The sequence below is a fragment of the Drosophila suzukii genome, chromosome X, assembly GCF_043229965.1.
Source record: "Drosophila suzukii chromosome X, CBGP_Dsuzu_IsoJpt1.0, whole genome shotgun sequence".
Lineage (NCBI taxonomy): Eukaryota > Metazoa > Arthropoda > Insecta > Diptera > Drosophilidae > Drosophila > Drosophila suzukii.
The window spans coordinates 19903189-19918165 of record NC_092084.1 but is presented as its reverse complement, the minus strand read 5'-3'; the positions used below and the strand labels follow the sequence as shown (position 1 = coordinate 19918165).

At 44.2% G+C, this 14977-nt stretch overlaps 6 protein-coding genes across 17 annotated transcripts in view; 3 read left to right on the top strand and 3 right to left on the bottom strand.

Annotated features, from left to right (window-relative positions):
• Positions 1-57: 57 nt before the first annotated feature.
• On the bottom strand, positions 58-4145 carry Nrd1 (Nardilysin). The gene is made up of 4 exons (XM_017068534.4): positions 3824-4145; positions 1967-3733; positions 1621-1905; positions 58-1543 (listed from the first exon to the last, which is right to left on the bottom strand). The coding sequence occupies exons 1-4, from the start codon at positions 4009-4011 to the stop codon at positions 373-375; spliced, it is 3411 nt and encodes a 1136-aa protein (XP_016924023.2). The 5' UTR covers positions 4012-4145; the 3' UTR covers positions 58-372.
• A 947-nt stretch (positions 4146-5092) lies between these two features.
• On the top strand, positions 5093-8607 carry LOC108005437 (myotubularin-related protein 10-B). 5 transcript variants are annotated; one of them, XM_065867586.2, is made up of 2 exons: positions 5093-5374; positions 5549-8607. In XM_065867586.2, exon 2 carries the CDS (start codon positions 5679-5681, stop codon positions 8199-8201), a length of 2523 nt encoding a protein of 840 aa, XP_065723658.2. In that variant the 5' UTR covers positions 5093-5374; positions 5549-5678; the 3' UTR covers positions 8202-8607. The 5 variants fall into 5 exon arrangements, with proteins under 5 accessions (XP_065723658.2, XP_016924215.2, XP_016924214.2 ...); XM_017068726.4 differs by having other exon boundaries at positions 5545-8607; XM_017068725.4 differs by having other exon boundaries at positions 5093-5389.
• A 667-nt stretch (positions 8608-9274) lies between these two features.
• On the top strand, positions 9275-10342 carry LOC136117276 (uncharacterized). 2 transcript variants are annotated; one of them, XM_070997860.1, is made up of 3 exons: positions 9275-9354; positions 9416-10020; positions 10072-10342. In XM_070997860.1, exons 2-3 carry the CDS (start codon positions 9439-9441, stop codon positions 10150-10152), a joined length of 663 nt encoding a protein of 220 aa, XP_070853961.1. In that variant the 5' UTR covers positions 9275-9354; positions 9416-9438; the 3' UTR covers positions 10153-10342. The 2 variants fall into 2 exon arrangements, with proteins under 2 accessions (XP_070853961.1, XP_070853960.1); XM_070997859.1 differs by having other exon boundaries at positions 9416-10342.
• Positions 10202-11100, bottom strand: Grx5 (Glutaredoxin 5). The gene is made up of 2 exons (XM_017068382.4): positions 10696-11100; positions 10202-10632 (listed from the first exon to the last, which is right to left on the bottom strand). Exons 1-2 carry the CDS (start codon positions 11006-11008, stop codon positions 10442-10444), a joined length of 504 nt encoding a protein of 167 aa, XP_016923871.2. The 5' UTR covers positions 11009-11100; the 3' UTR covers positions 10202-10441.
• Positions 11101-11452: 352 nt separating this feature from the next.
• Positions 11453-12415, bottom strand: LOC108005227 (BLOC-1-related complex subunit 8 homolog). The gene is made up of 2 exons (XM_017068418.4): positions 12143-12415; positions 11453-12082 (listed from the first exon to the last, which is right to left on the bottom strand). The coding sequence occupies exons 1-2, from the start codon at positions 12358-12360 to the stop codon at positions 11749-11751; spliced, it is 552 nt and encodes a 183-aa protein (XP_016923907.2). The 5' UTR covers positions 12361-12415; the 3' UTR covers positions 11453-11748.
• A 645-nt stretch (positions 12416-13060) lies between these two features.
• Flo2 (flotillin-2) overlaps positions 13061-14977 on the top strand; it is a 108000-nt gene continuing 106083 nt past the window's right edge. For 2 of the 7 annotated variants that reach the window (XM_070997772.1, XM_070997771.1), the window contains exons 1-2: positions 13062-13142; positions 14835-14973. In XM_070997772.1, the coding sequence (XP_070853873.1) occupies positions 14925-14973 (49 nt within the window). In that variant the 5' untranslated portion in view covers positions 13062-13142; positions 14835-14924. Of the gene's footprint in view, positions 13259-13356; positions 13373-14834; positions 14974-14977 lie in introns of those variants that run through there. The other 5 variants (XM_036821294.3, XM_070997773.1, XM_036821293.3 and 2 more) reach the window with 5 other exon arrangements.

Genomic DNA, 14977 nt, shown 5'->3' with positions numbered 1-14977 from the left:
TTGTGAAAACGGGAGGATGATTTCATGTTAATTTTCCTAAAATGAAACACAACTTGATTACTTTAAATTTTGATTTTTATTTCTGTATTAAATCAGTACGAAAGACAGTGCGATCGAACATCTACGGTGTGGTGTGTCAATACTCCAAAATGCATTTGTCATTAGCTGCGGGACTGTATGTAAAAACTGAAATATTAATGGAGGCTCGTGTTACAACATAAGAGCGAATGACTGACTTGGTCAGAAGGTCGGCGATAGGGAGCTTGCATTCTGTGAAACTAAACTTCTACCTTTGGCTAGTTAAACAAAGTGAAATGGGAGGTAAACGGAGATAGCTGATTGGTTGGGTGGGTGGGTTGGTGCCTGAGAATCTCACGCCTGGCCCAGGGCATCTTCAATGCGAGCGGCACGTGACTGATCCTCCTCCTCTTGCTGGCTCTTCCGCTTGGGATAGGCTTCCAGGCCTTTCTTGAACTCGTTAATATCCAGTATGCAGTTTTGATTGCCAACTTCGGGTAAGAAGACCACGTTCAGCTTGTTCTCCAGGGCCGCAAATAGATCCTCGTCGTCCTCCTCTTCGGATGAGTCCTCCTCATCCTCGTGATCATCCTTTTCGGTTTCACTGCCATCTCCATCTTCGTTAGCATCTTCGACATGATCTTCGTCTTCGCAATTATTGTGGGCACCAGGCAAAGGTTCAGGCATATCTACTGGTCGATGGCCAATCACCTGTACGGACAGCTTCCGCAGGTTATTGGTATCAATGTCCAGAAGGAAATCAATGATCTCCGACTTTTGGAGCGTACGCAACACATCGATTTGACGACGGCGGCGATCGAACAGGTAATCCTCGTTGATGATCTCGTCCCAGTTGCGACCCATCTCCGTGCTTAGCGCCATGTCGGCCACCATTTTCAGCTTGATCAACGAGTCGCGGGTGTGATCGTAGTCATCCTGCGGTAGGTTGCGCAGAATTTGCAGCATTTTGGCGCGGAACACCTCGATGCGACCCTCCACATAATTGGCCGTTGTCTTTGTCTCCTGCGAGTTGACCATAATAGAGTACCCGGCAATGCCGTAGTTTATCCTAACAGTAGCGCCCACATGGTAGCCTAGCTGCTCCTTGGTCCGCAATTGATCAAACAAAGGTTCGTCCACGAACATCATCATCAGATCGAGGATGCTCTCCACGCGAACTGTATTCGGCCCGATTTGATAGAAGTTCGTGATCACCGTGTTGGTATCCTGCTCGTTGAGAGCGTGGCAACGGATCACATTGGTACCCAGCGGCAATTGAATGGTTCTATCCTCCACGTAGCGCTGCTCCTTGATCGCCTGGCAATTGAGACGACTCAGCACGGTGTTCAGCACATTGTGGGCGGATTCCTCCGTGTAGTTGCCCTGAATGAGAGACTGGATATACAGTTCCTTCGGGAACTGGCGCGCGAACTGGCGCAGATCCTCCAAAGTAATATCGTTGAGGCACTTGTACTTGTCGATCATCAGCCAGCGAATTTGCTCAAGCACACAGAGACGAACGTCTCTGAAAAAGAGTGAGCAAGATATATGGGTGAGTTATAGAAACGCAAATCGATCAGAAGTACTACAAGCATTCATTACCTGTTGAGAGCCTTTGGCTTGATCAGGGTGTTGAAGAAGGTCTTACGCTGGTTCTTACGGAAGGCAGCCAGCATCTTTTCGTCGAGGGTGTCTGCCACATGGAGCATGGCCTCGGCAATGGCTTCCACAATAAGATGGAGCTTCTCATTATAGCCGCTTACTTTCAGGAGCAACCCCTTTTCGATTGTGTTAAAGGTGTAAGAAAGACCAGCACTGATGGCTGGATATAGTTCCTCGCACACATTAAACTTCACCAGCTCCTCATAAAGTGTGCACATGGCATCGCTGGATAAAAAGAAAGGGTAAATAAATGAGAGAACCTAATTAATCAAGTGCATTCACTCACTTCTTGGCACTTTGTCGCTGCAGCGGCGAGATGAAATAGAAAGCCATGTGGGCCTCAGGTAAATCGAACTTGTCATCCTGGCGGAACCACAGCTCGCACGTGTCCGTCTTGAGCAGTTTCTTGGGCGCGGCAGGCAGTTCGGGCTTTCCAGCCGAATGCCAGAACAGCGTGAAATCTTCCGTGACAAATTTATTTGGCTCGGGCAAGAACAGTTCCGGAAGTGGCTTCGAATCCTCCCACAGCTTGCGCCACTTTTCGGGCATCGGAATGGTGGCATACTCGGTGCCGAACCACTCCTCGGTCTGATCGTAGGCGCACACGCCCTCGTATTTGTTGCGCGAGGTGACCATCAGGTTGAACTTCATCTCGTTCAGGTGGCCAATCAGTTCCTTGAGGTGCTCCTCATTGTACTCGTAGTAAAGCTCCTTGCCCGTCAGAATATCCTTTGGTGGGAAGTACTTGGAGTTCAGCACTAACTCCTGAACGTTGTCGAAAGCAGGTCGCTGAGCCTGGAACCGGAATCCCGTCTCTTCGATGCGCTGCTGCTCCTCATAGACCTCCTTCATGGATCCACAGTTGGAGAAGAGCTTGACATAGGCAAAAGTGGCGGCCAGAACATCGTCCAGATTCTTGAAACCCTCATCCGTGAGATAAATGCATACGTTAAACAGAGCATACATGGAGTTCGTATCGAAGCCGTTCTCTTCGATGCCGGCAATCAGATGGAGAGCCCACAGGCGGCGCCTCAGGTAGGCACACAAGCTGCCACGCCCCTCGTAGCCCAGCAGATACGACAGAAACTGGTCGGGTTTGCTGCGGTAGTACTGGTGCACATTGGGCAGCACCCAGGTCAGCTCTAGCTTGCACTCGTTCTCCACGGGCTTCACGAAGAACACCTGCTCGTGGAACTCTGGTCTGAAGGCGTCCCTATAGTTGAACTTGCTCAAATCGGGAGCCCGAACATCGTTGTGCGGAATCTCCGAGAAATGGCGCACCACCAGCGATTCCAACTCATCAATGGGCAATCGGGCTTGCAGGCAAACGTACATACGATTGGCGCCATAGTGCTCCTTGCGGATCTCGTGCAGAACCTTGTGCAACTCCGCGTCGTCCACATTCTCTCTCAGCGACTTCATATTGCCCCAGGCGAAGGTGCCGTGGGGGAAACCTTTGGTGGCCAGACTGGCCAGCAGCTGATCGCGCCTCGTCTCGTCATCCTGCAAGATCTGCTGGAACTCCGAGTCCACGGCGCTGCGTTCACGCTGCATGGCCTCCTGCTTCATCAGCGGAGCCTTCATCAGAGCCGTGAAATAGTCCAAGCTGGAGTCCAGATGCTTCTCGGCAACCTCAAAGTAGAAGAGTGTCTCCTCGCAGTCGGTATTGGCGTTGCTAAAGCCGCCACATTTCTTGATGTGCGCATCGAAGATGTTCTCCTCCGGGTACTTCTCGGAGCCCATAAAGATCATGTGCTCGAGAAAGTGCGCCAGTCCTTGGTACTTTGTGGGCTCGGCAAAGGATCCATAGTCGATCATCAGGGCACAGGCGGCCAGCTTCTCGTCGCCCTCCTCGCTACCCGATTCCATGCTGCTGCCGCTATCCGAGGAGCTCGATGAGCTGGAATCGCTGCTTGTGGTCACCGAACTGCTGGTCTCCTCGCACTCGCAGGACTTCTCTGACGAGGACTCCGAGGTGGTGAAGCCATCATGCGGCACGGGACTGGGATCCGAGACAATGAGAGCATGCAAGCCATTGCCCAAGAGCAGCGTCCTAAGGGAAAGATTGGGGGAAAGGGAAAGAGGGAAAGGAAACCATCCATTAAGTCCGGCTTATCTGGGTCACATCGACCACAGCACTCACTTGTACAGCTTCTTGTCCGTCTCCGACTTGTCCGGCGTGTCCAGATACTTGACCTGGTCCGTCATCTTCCACGACAGGCGGTGTGCGATGCTCCGTCCTCCGCCGGCTAATTGAATAATGGGGCTCCGGTCTCGCGTCCGGAATTGGAGTCGTCTAAGCAAATGGACGCTGTGTCGCTGCCAGCACATGCGGCACTCGAACGGGAATCACGGACTGCGATCCGAATGGGATCGCTCGCGGCTCGTTGGGATTGGGGAACTGTTTTCCGGGGACGTCGGCGCGGGCTGGGCTGGTCTGCCGATTCGGCAATGCAAATAAATTCAGAGTTGCCAGATTTTGTAGAGGGCTATTCCCCAAATGCTTTCGGCCTATCCAGATCTTTCACTAAAAAATCCACTCAAATTTAAACGTGCTCTGTCCTGTCAAACTTTGAAAGTATTGGAAAGGTGGGTCTTCAATTTTATGTTTACAATAATATCATTTTTATTTAAATCACAGGATGTGATTTCCATTCAAGAGATTAAAGTTTCCCATTATGTTGCCTTGTTACACAGTAGCGGGTTACCTATAAAGTGAGTCCAAAAGCCGATTACTCCAAAAAAGTTTTTAACTCCATCACTGGAGTCTAGAGACTTTTAACTTAAAATTTGCACGAAAAAACAAGACACCAAGGTTTATAACACCAAAAAGGATACGATTACATGAAATTTTCCAGCACGGAATTAGATTGCACTCTTTCTCCTCAACCTACATCTTTATAGATTCCCATAACTTTATAACTCCGTCATAATGTAAACAGGCCTTAAAACAGTTCTGAGTATTCCCCAACCTGTCAAATTGCTGAATTGTTAAAAATTTAACAGACCATTTCAGCAACTGAGGTTTCGACCCTATGTTATTTCTGTTAAATTTTCAAATGGCTGTGTAATATTTATTTTTTATTATAAGTTAAGGCCTAAAATTTTAAATAGGGAAGAGCTAAATAATTATTTCTAAATTTATTTTTAAGGTAAATAATTCGTACCGGTGATTCTAAAGTGTTACAGAGTTGCCATGACTTTTTTATGCAATAAGATTATAGCTCTGGTTTTCAGCAATTCAAATGATCCAATGTTTAAGTGATTTTACGTTTAAAGGTGTTTTGGGGAGATGGATACATAGATGGGTAGAAATAAAATACAAAACTAATAAAAATAAAACTCAATAAATACCAAAAAATACCATACACTTATTTCGCATTTTTGTTACCATCTGGTCACACCGCACGATTGCACCGAGTGTCATGCGTGCGTGTGTGTGTGCGTGCGTGTTAGTGTGTCGTATGAGTTGTGGCGACCAGGCGAAAATAAAAATAAATAGATAAATGCACATTGCGACCGACGCGGCCCGTGTGTGCAGATGCCAGATGGTGCAGTTGCATGACCCCAGCGGATGACCCCAAAACCAACAGCGGCAGCAGCTCGTCGGAACAACAACAACAGCAACGACAACGAAACCAAGAGCAACAACAACGGCGATCCGATCGCTGCTCGCACACACACGCACACACAGGTAGCAATCGGAACGGTAAGTTCCACTGATAAACTTATCACCACACAAAACGATAATTCTAATTTTGTTTCCCCCCCTCCCCAATCACATTCACCAGTTAGTTGCCCCTGTATATTAATTTCACCTCCTATTTCCCCAAATTCGTTTGGTTTTGTTTTTGTTTTGGACAGACAGACACGCACATAGCACATAACGGTATATAGCGCCCAGACAGGAAGTAGCGAATAATTGAATATTCCAGCGGCGTACAGCAGCGGTCACGCGGAGAGTTGCACCCTGCTGGTGTGTGCTGGACATCAGAACCATGGCCACGGGCGGCGGCGGCGGCGGCCTGGGAGGAGGAGCAACCGGATCCGCCGGAAATGCTGACCACCACAAGCGCAACACCTTCACCAGCTATGTGGCACCGCTGCCGGGTGATCTGCGCGCCACCGCGGACACGAACGAATGGTGCCTGCCCAGCGATTTGCGGGACGTCCATTTGGGTAAACCGCGCCTGCTGCAGGGCGAACAAATTGTGGCCTCCGCACCGGCCTACATGTACTCCCCCATCGATCCCATGGACAGCAGCGGCAGTGTGAGTGGGAGCGGCTCCTCCTCATCGCTGCCATCCGACTCGCATAAGGAGGCCATCTTTGGCCTGCTCAGCGTCACCAATTTCAAGCTGGCCTTTGTACCACTGCACTCGAAGCGTAATCCTGTTGCCACCGCTGCACCACTGATCGATCTCTATCAGGAGAACGCCTATTTGGGCCGCAACGAGATAACGCTGAACAACATCGATCATATCTACACCATCGCCGAGCTGGGCAGGGCGGCCAGTGCGCTGCAGGCGGCGCGTGGCATTGCCAGCCATGGGATCAGCCGGCGCAAGAAACTGGAGCCCTTCAAGCAGCACAACATTAGCGGGAGGATCGCCGCCCTGCACATTGTGTGCAAGAACTTTCGTCTGTTGAAATTCGCCTTCCAGCAGCAGGATTCGAAGATTTTCGGATCCAGTGATCAGGGCAAACTGATTGCCTCGGCGCTGGTCCGCTTTGCCTATCCCATGCGGCACGATCTGAGCTTCGCCTATGCGCACAGGGAGCCGTACTATTCCACGTTGGGTGCCTCCGGAACTAGCATGTATGCGACAAAGAACGATTGGGCCAGGGAGCTGATACGTTGCGGCGCCACCGAGTGGCAAGTGGTGAGCACTGCCAGTGTCCCGTTGCTGCAGAATCCCCTCCAGGCGGGCAAGTACACCGTGCCGCCGCACTTTGTCATACCGAAGAGCTGCAGCGTGGATCGATTCCTGGACTTGTCGCGTGCCTTTTGCGATTCACGAGCTGCCTTCTGGGTGTATAGCTATGGCAGTAACGCCGCCCTGGTGAGATTAGCTGAACTGCAGCCGGCTGCACAGCAGGACACCAAATTGGAGAATGTGATGCTCGAGCTGGTGCGCAAATGTGATGCGGGGCGACAGCTCAAGCTGCTGCAGCTGACGGATCGCCTGCCAAGCATCCAGGATGTGCTAAAGGCCTACCAGAAACTGAGGCGCCTGTGCACGCCGGAAACGCCGCAGAAGTTCATGATGCAAGATGACAAGTACCTGTCGCTACTCGAAAAGACCAACTGGTTGTTCTATGTGTCGTTGTGCCTACGCTTTGCCAGCGAAGCGGCTGCTACTCTACGCAGCGGCGTGAGCTGTGTCCTCCAGGAATCGAATGGCCGTGATTTATGCTGCGTGGTCAGCAGTCTGGCGCAGCTACTACTCGATCCGCACTTTCGCACTATCGATGGCTTCCAGTCGCTGGTGCAGAAGGAGTGGGTGGCCCTGGAGCATCCGTTCCAGCGGCGCCTGGGACACGTTTATTCCGCCCAGCCGGCCGGCGGCAATGCCGAGCTGCTGGAAAGCGAACAGAGCCCAGTGTTCCTGCTCTTCCTCGACTGCGCGTGGCAGCTTCTGCAGCAGTTCCCCGACGAGTTCGAGTTCACGCAGACGTACCTAACCACGCTGTGGGACTCGTGCTTCATGCCCATCTTCGATACCTTCCAGTTTGACACGCAGGCGCAGCGCCTGAAGGCGGTGCGTGACTCGCAGCTCGTTCTTCGTCCCGTTTGGGATTGGGGCGAGCAGTTCTCCGACAAGGACAAGATGTTCTTCAGCAATCCGCTGTACCAGCGTCAAAAGGGAGATCTTGGCGCCCAGGCGGCGGCGGCAGCTCATCGGAGATCTCTCGCGGTGGGAAGTAGGGCGGCACATGGTACTGCAACTGGATCAACGCCCTCCCGCAACACCATGAATCCGCAGCTATTTTCAACGGCTTCCTCAGTGCCGCAGGATCGTTTCCTGCAGCCGGCTCACCGGATCGTCGACCTGCAAGTGTGGGATCAGTGCTACTACCGTTGGCTGCCCATTCTAGACATTCGCGGTGGTGGCCAGCCGCAGGTGGATCTCTTCCATCGCCTGCTGCTGAGCAATATCGCGAAGGTACAACGCTGCCTGGAGTTCCAGAACTTCGATGATCTGCCGGATGCTTATTACGAGGCCACCGGCGAATCGCGACCCAATCAGCAAAAGGACGAGAAGCCGGTTAAGGAAGATGAGGCTGAGTACGTGGACGGCGTGGAGCGGCGCAGGAAGACGACGGCGAAGGCGGCCACGCCCACCAACGGACTCACATCTATGAGCGGGAATTTGCAGCTATCGACGCTATCGTCGTTTTTTCCGTTCGGCAATCCCATCGCCGGCGACGCACCGCATCAACTATACGATATTCTGAGCAGCAGCAGCGAGCTCCTGATGGAGACCTCTTCCTTCCTCGACAAGTCCTCCATTGTCTGATCCACACACACTTGTTTACTTTCTATGCTGAACTTTCAAAGTATTACAAAAGAAAAAGAAACATTCAAAACACAAGAAGCAAACTCCCTTTCACATACACATGGCATATCGCTTTTAACACTTTTGATTATTGTTAACTAATAAGCAAGTTATGGTATAAGTTTTTTTTATTTCGTTTTACTACCACTAAACTGCAACGCTGCATAATAAAACAGAGTAACATTGACTAAATAATAACAAGCGTAACGACAAGCAATTGATGTGAATCGAACTCAAACCGCAAGTCTAGAAAAAACGAAGCGTAAGAAAACACCAATTAAATCAATATGTATTATATTGTATGTAACTAAATATATGAAAATATATCGATATGTATATTTAAATAAATCAAAATTGTAAAATCAAAGGATAGAATTTTTATTGTGGTAAAGGGTGACAAGTTAATTATGTAAAGATCACTTTGGAACTTTAGTTAATGGATACAGCTGGTATTTAATCCAGGTTCCATGGGGTTTCTGTGATAAGAAAAAGACTTGCTCACTGTTTTTGACACTTGACTTTTTGAACATACATAGATAACGATGGCACAAAAAATAGGGCTAGATAAAAATTAAAAAAAAGATAAATAGAGTCAGCGGAAAAGTATTAGTCGAAGGTTACACATTTGGATATGTGTGTTTTTTAATTATGATATCATCATAGTACTTAGAGGAACTATTGGGTGTGTCACAGAAATCTCTGCGGGCGAAATTCGGGGAAATGCTCGTAAGCATCAACACAATTTTCCCCGAATTTCGGACAAAGAAATCAAATTTGACCCAAATAATTTTTTTTATGTGTACGAACGATTTCAAAATTTGATTTATCTATAAAATTACTCATTTTTAATATGCAGTTGTTTAAAAAATATACTACTAATAATAATAATATTTTTTTTATATTAACATACATATTACTAAGTTTAAAATGTAATATTAGTATAAAGTAATATTCAAACCTTTAAAATGTTTAAATTGCCAAAATATAAAAATATTAAAAAACACAAGGGTTAATGCTCTCAACTCTTCGATAAATAACTGTTTACTTTTCGATTTTTTTTATAGTTCCTCAGTTATCTTCGTAACAAATCGAAATTATTATAAATTCCTTATGTGTGAGCCATATAAATAACAATATATATTGTTTACCATTTTATATCCAGTAACACATTTCAGAACAATTTATTTCAACGGTTATAATGGAGGTTTTTGATGAAAATCTAAGGAAAATTCAAGTTCAGGATCAAAATAATAATGTTGACCATCAGCACGTAAAAAGTAATATTAAAAATCAGGGTCCTGCAAGTGAAGTTCAGAATCTAACGGATATTCAAGGGGAAAAACTACCGCTATTAATTGAAGTTCAGGATCATAAGATCCTAAGTGAATCTCAAAATCTGGAGTATCTTGTTCATGTTCAGAAAGTAAAGGATTATCTATCAGTTGAAGAGCTGGAGAAATTCTCCCTAGAAATTAAAAATGTGAAGCAATTAAGGGACGCCTATAGTCGAGAGAAAGAACCAAATCAAAAACAGGAGCTTGACGATAAAACCCAGGATGTGGAGGAGCATCAAGGTGAGCTCTACAGTCTGGAGAATGATTCAAATCAAAAGCAGGAGCTTGACGATAAAACCGAGGATGTGCAAAGGCAGTCCCCACCTGGAAACCTAGATGACACCGCCTCTGAACGAATAGTTAATCGTCGTAGTCGCACGATTCCACCCATGCCTTCGGAGGAAACCATGCGCCACTCCATAGCCGACAACCTGATGGAGATCCTGGTAAATATGACTAATCCGCTGTACCGACAACAGTGCTTTGAACTCTTGCAGGTGGGCGATGCTCTACAGGCACGTAGCCGAATCCTGGACATTCTGCAGCGAATCGACGAGAAGCGTAGGATTCGTAAATAAATCAGTATATAGGAATCTGCATCAAAGGTCTTCTTAAAACAAACGTATCTTCACATCAGCATTCGATGTATTCATTACTTTTACAAAGCTTGGTTTTCCGAATCATCAAATCCAATATCTTAATCATTAAAAAGCATGGTCTTGCGAATGATATATCCTGATACATTAAATTGTACACATATCATTATCATTATGAGTTAAACATTCAATAATCTTAGGGTGGTGTGTCGGTCTGACATTAGTTTGTGGGGGGGTTTGGGTTTTGATCTAATGGTGCTATGGTGGGGCATCACTTGGCCTTCTCATCCTCCTTTTTGGACTCCTCCGCCTTCAGCAGCTCGGACACGATGCCCACCTTCTTGAGCTCCTCGATGAGGTCACCGCTTTGGTGCATCTGCAGCAGGATGTCACATCCGCCAACGAATTCACCGTCGATGAACACCTGCGGGATGGTGGGCCAGTCGGTGTAGTCCTTGACTCCTAAAGGGGCATTATTGGATTATAGTAGGGCATATATATGAAGCAGGAATCCCCTAGACTCACCCTGACGCAGGGACTCGTTCTGCAGGACATCGTGGGCATCGTACTGGACACCGTGCATCCGCATTATTTGCACCACCGCATTGCTGAAGCCACAACGTGGCGCCTGGGGATTGCCCTTCATGAAGACGACCACCTTGTTGGTGCGCACCAGCTTGTCCAGCGTCGCCTTGTCCACCGCCTCGCCGGTCACCGCATCCGCCGCAAATAAGCGACTCAGCACGCCCGGCATGGAGGCGGAGACACTTGCTCCGGCCGTAAGGCCATGAGGATTGCGGTAGCTCTGACGCAACAGACTCTGGCAAATTCGATTCATCTTACCAGCGTCGCTTTCCTCGAGGAGGTAATAATATTAAAAATATTATCTAACAACAACACGGGCTGTTCAAGTCAAGTGTCAGCTGAAATGTATCGATAGCCTGGCTGGCGATAGTACGGCCAATCGGGTATCGAATGGGTTTTGATTCGAAAAGTATTGGGGAATTCTCAAACACTTTAAAGGAGTTATTTGCCGTGAATGCTTATTACTTAGAATATGTTTAAAACAATTCAAGTTTATGAGGATACTAAAATGTTTGCAGAATAAAAGTAATAATTATAGAAAGATAAAATGGCGCCAAAATTAATAAGAATGATATCAACATTTTAGTTTATGTTGTTATACTTTACAATTACTAGGGTCCACATCTTAAAATTAGAACTATCTTTTATAATAATAATACAACTTAAGCTTTGTGTATATCAAAGATTCAAAAAAACGTATTTTAAACAGTTTATTTTGCGATTAAAAGTTTAAATACATTTTTTGCGTATCAAAACCTATACGATCCATAAGAACTGAGGGTTTTAGTAATATACAACTCATTATTTTGTAAACATAATTTTATAAGGCTGCCACAGAAATTACTCCAGCGCCAAATCGTGTAAAATTTATATTGATGCGCATAAAAATGGGCGCTCTGCGATTTCTGTGGCACCCCCATATAATTGAAATAAAATGTATTTTGCCATAATCACACACATAACTACAAATACAATACTAAAACCTAAAGCTAACTAGTGGAGTGTGGTATAGGATCGTTGAAGTTCGCCCGGATTACTGGTTTGTGTGGGTTGGGCCTCAGTTCGTCCTGTTCCGGTGCCAGGACCTATCATATTCTCCATTCGCTGGCTAGTTTCCCTCATAACGCCACCGAAATCAGGTAAATCCGGCAGATCCAATGCTAGGTGGGCGGAGAATCTTTTGTACACCGAAGACTTGGTGCTTTCCTTCTTGATTTTCTTCCGGTTTTCCTCGTATTTCAACTGTTGCTTTAGGAAAATCGAAGCCTTGATCATCTCCTGTATGTTGTCGAATATGCTCTCGGATTTTTCAATAGTTCGCAGGGCTCTGTAATTGGTAATATTGCAATTAATGGTGATATCTAAGGTATATGGTATAAAGACCTACTGAATTCCGTATTCCATATCGTAGCAATGTCCCTGGAGATTGTTTTGCAGCTGGAAGACCTCATCGCGTTTCTCGAAAATCGCTGGGGAAACCTTCCTAACGTGTTCTTGGACCCGGAAAAACGCCAGCGATGGATCGTTGGCAAAAATGTGTATGTTTTCCGATATTTTCTCCGACGTTTTCTTCGTTTTAAAGACCAATTCTCCGCCGCGAGACATTGTTTTATTTACTTTTCTCCGTTTTCGTTCTTTTTGTTTACATCGAGACTCCAATTGGAAATTATATCGATAGATGATATATTTTTGGTATTTTTCAAAATAAAAATAGTATCGCATTAGAATAGGGCCATTCTGTTTAGTATTTTAAAATAAAATATAAATTTAATACTATATATATTTATAAATTATATATTTCTTATGGTAAATTGTATTAACAGACAAAAATTGATTTGGCTTAAAACAGCACAAATATAACTAATAAGTTCCTAAGAAAGTTTTTTAGTTAATTATAATTGTTGGCTCATTCAGAACGATTTAGTCTAGCTGTATAGTCTTCATTGTAAACTAAAATTACCTTTCACAAAAGGTATTAGCAATTAAAAACAAAGTATATATTTAATTGTTTAGTATATAGTTAATTGTTTGAATGCCGTCGAGATGGCAATAATAAATTTTTCAATTAAAAAACAATTAAAATAGATGTCACCATTAAAAAATAAATAATTTAATGAATCTTGTTAAAAATGTTTTTTTTTTTTAAATTTCAAATGGGTTCTATTATTATAATAAACACAACAAAAGAAATTCTGTGAATTTTAAGTAAAAAAAATTAGACGATCAGCTGCAAGGATCCATAATTCACAGGAATACCCTCAACACCGCCCGAAAGTGAAAACATCGATATAAAATTAAATCATCGTATCAATCGATAGCCTTCCGTAAGACCAGGCAAACTCCTACGTTTTTCAGCTTTAGCGTTAAGGCTGCTCGTCTACTAAACGGTAAATTTGGCAACAAATGCGAAATGCGACTCAATTAAAATACAGAATTAATTAATTGGGCAGACTTGATCAATTGAACTCTAAATATTTTTTGCATATTTTTGTTACTGTGCTGTGTGAGTGAAGAGAATAAGAGAATCATTGAAAAGAACACCGAAACACAGAAAATAAAAACGGGAAACAACTGTGGGATGTTTGGATGCAAATTCTGGCCGGTTCGGGTGTTAAATGTGAATAACAAGTGATAAGCCAAGCCGGTTGTGGCGAAAAGTGTACTTAGTCATGGATTCTGGTTAAAAATATAACTTATAAGCCTGGTACAGCAACAACTAAGCGGCAATAACAAACTTTGTTTACCTAGAAACTCCAATAAGTCACCCCAATTCGAAGATCCAGTAACTGAGTAACAGAGGGTTAATTTTCAGTGTGTATGCGCGTGCAGGCTATTTATGTTGTTGGACTTGCTTCTATGCTCTTTGTTTTTGTTTATGCTTCTTATGGAGATGAAGATTGTGTTTGTTCTTTAAGCCCTCATTTCTCTCAGTGCACTGGATGATGAGCTCATTGATAAGACGCACCCAAACTCTCCCTCTCTTTTGCACACACACATGGCTGCTTACGTCATGGTCCCCCCGCCCCCTTGTTCCATCCTTTTTTCACAATTTATTTCTGTTCTATTTGCACTTTGATAAAAAATTGCAAAAAAAAAAGCCCCCTAGCAAAGCTATACAAGTAATAAAAATCACCTGCACTGTTTGCATTTGTCAAGTGGCCTCTTTTTTTTGTTGTTATTCTCAACTCCTCAAGTGCCCATAATTTAAGAACCCACATTCCAATTCAATCGTTCTAATGCTCTATAGACTATATGTACTATATGTACCCGTATATACCCAATACCCAATACCTATATGCATCACAAGTTGCTAATTGTTGTTGCTGTTCCCTAGAGACAGAAAAAAAAGCTTTTAATAAAAACGATATAAAACAGAAAAAACTGGCCATGCACAAACAACAAAAATCGAGAACAAAACTGAATAAAAACAATAAAGACGCGCGTGTTATTAATGCTAATCTAAAAATTAAATTTTGTAACATACTCTCGGGCGGCGAAAGAAATATCGGAATCATTAAAAGCTCCTCTTTTTTATTTTTTATGTTTTTTTTACACTCAGCAAAACAATTTAAAAGAAATTCAAAGGAGTAGAATACTAAAATTCTAAATAGTAGTTTACAGAAATCCACCCACAAAGTTTTATGGCATTTTAAAATTCGTTTTACAACTATGAAAACAAAAATTAACGCCTTAATAATTTAAAATATTTTAACTTGGAATCCAAAATTATTTTTAAATATAAAAATATATTTTTTTTATCAAACCAAAATATTTGAAAATTGTGTAGCCAAAAATAAATAAAAATTTTTGTAATATCTATATTTCCATATAATAGCTGAATTTTTATCTTTACGATACTTTTTTTTATATTTTTAGCAAATTTTATAATAGGAAAAATATTTTTTTTTAATATCTACATAACTAAAAGAAATTTTCTATATAATAGCTGAATTTCAAACTTTATGATATATTCTTAACAAAACTAATAAATATCACAGGACCTTCAAATTTTTTTTAATTTTTTTCACCGTGTGCTAATTATACATTCGTGTGTGCTCTTTTGTTTGCCTTTGCGGCAGAACTTTTCAGTGGAGCTTTCGGCAAAGGAGTAATACTAAACAAATAAGTATAAATAAAGACCAACAAGTAGACGACGAGGAACCTCAACGATGGGCAACATACACACGACGGGTCCCAATGAGGCGTTAATTGTTTCAGGTGA

Bases quoted from the DNA above. Each gene is read 5' to 3' on its own strand.
- Nrd1 (XM_017068534.4), bottom strand. From the start codon at position 4,011: ATGTGCTGGCAGCGACACAGCGTCCATTTGCTTAGACGACTCCAATTC. The intron at 1,906-1,966 runs GTGAGTGAATGC...CTTTTTATCCAG, and splicing joins CAGCGACAAAGTGCCAAGAA to CGATGCCATGTGCACACTTT. The intron at 1,544-1,620 runs GTAATGAATGCT...ACTCTTTTTCAG, and splicing joins AAGCCAAAGGCTCTCAACAG to AGACGTTCGTCTCTGTGTGC.
- LOC108005437 (XM_065867586.2), top strand. From the start codon at position 5,679: ATGGCCACGGGCGGCGGCGGCGGCGGCCTGGGAGGAGGAGCAACCGGA.
- LOC136117276 (XM_070997859.1), top strand. From the start codon at position 9,439: ATGGAGGTTTTTGATGAAAATCTAAGGAAAATTCAAGTTCAGGATCAA.
- Grx5 (XM_017068382.4), bottom strand. From the start codon at position 11,008: ATGAATCGAATTTGCCAGAGTCTGTTGCGTCAGAGCTACCGCAATCCT. The intron at 10,633-10,695 runs GTGAGTCTAGGG...ATGCCCCTTTAG, and splicing joins GAACGAGTCCCTGCGTCAGG to GAGTCAAGGACTACACCGAC.
- LOC108005227 (XM_017068418.4), bottom strand. From the start codon at position 12,360: ATGTCTCGCGGCGGAGAATTGGTCTTTAAAACGAAGAAAACGTCGGAG. The intron at 12,083-12,142 runs GTAGGTCTTTAT...TACCAATTACAG, and splicing joins GATATGGAATACGGAATTCA to AGCCCTGCGAACTATTGAAA.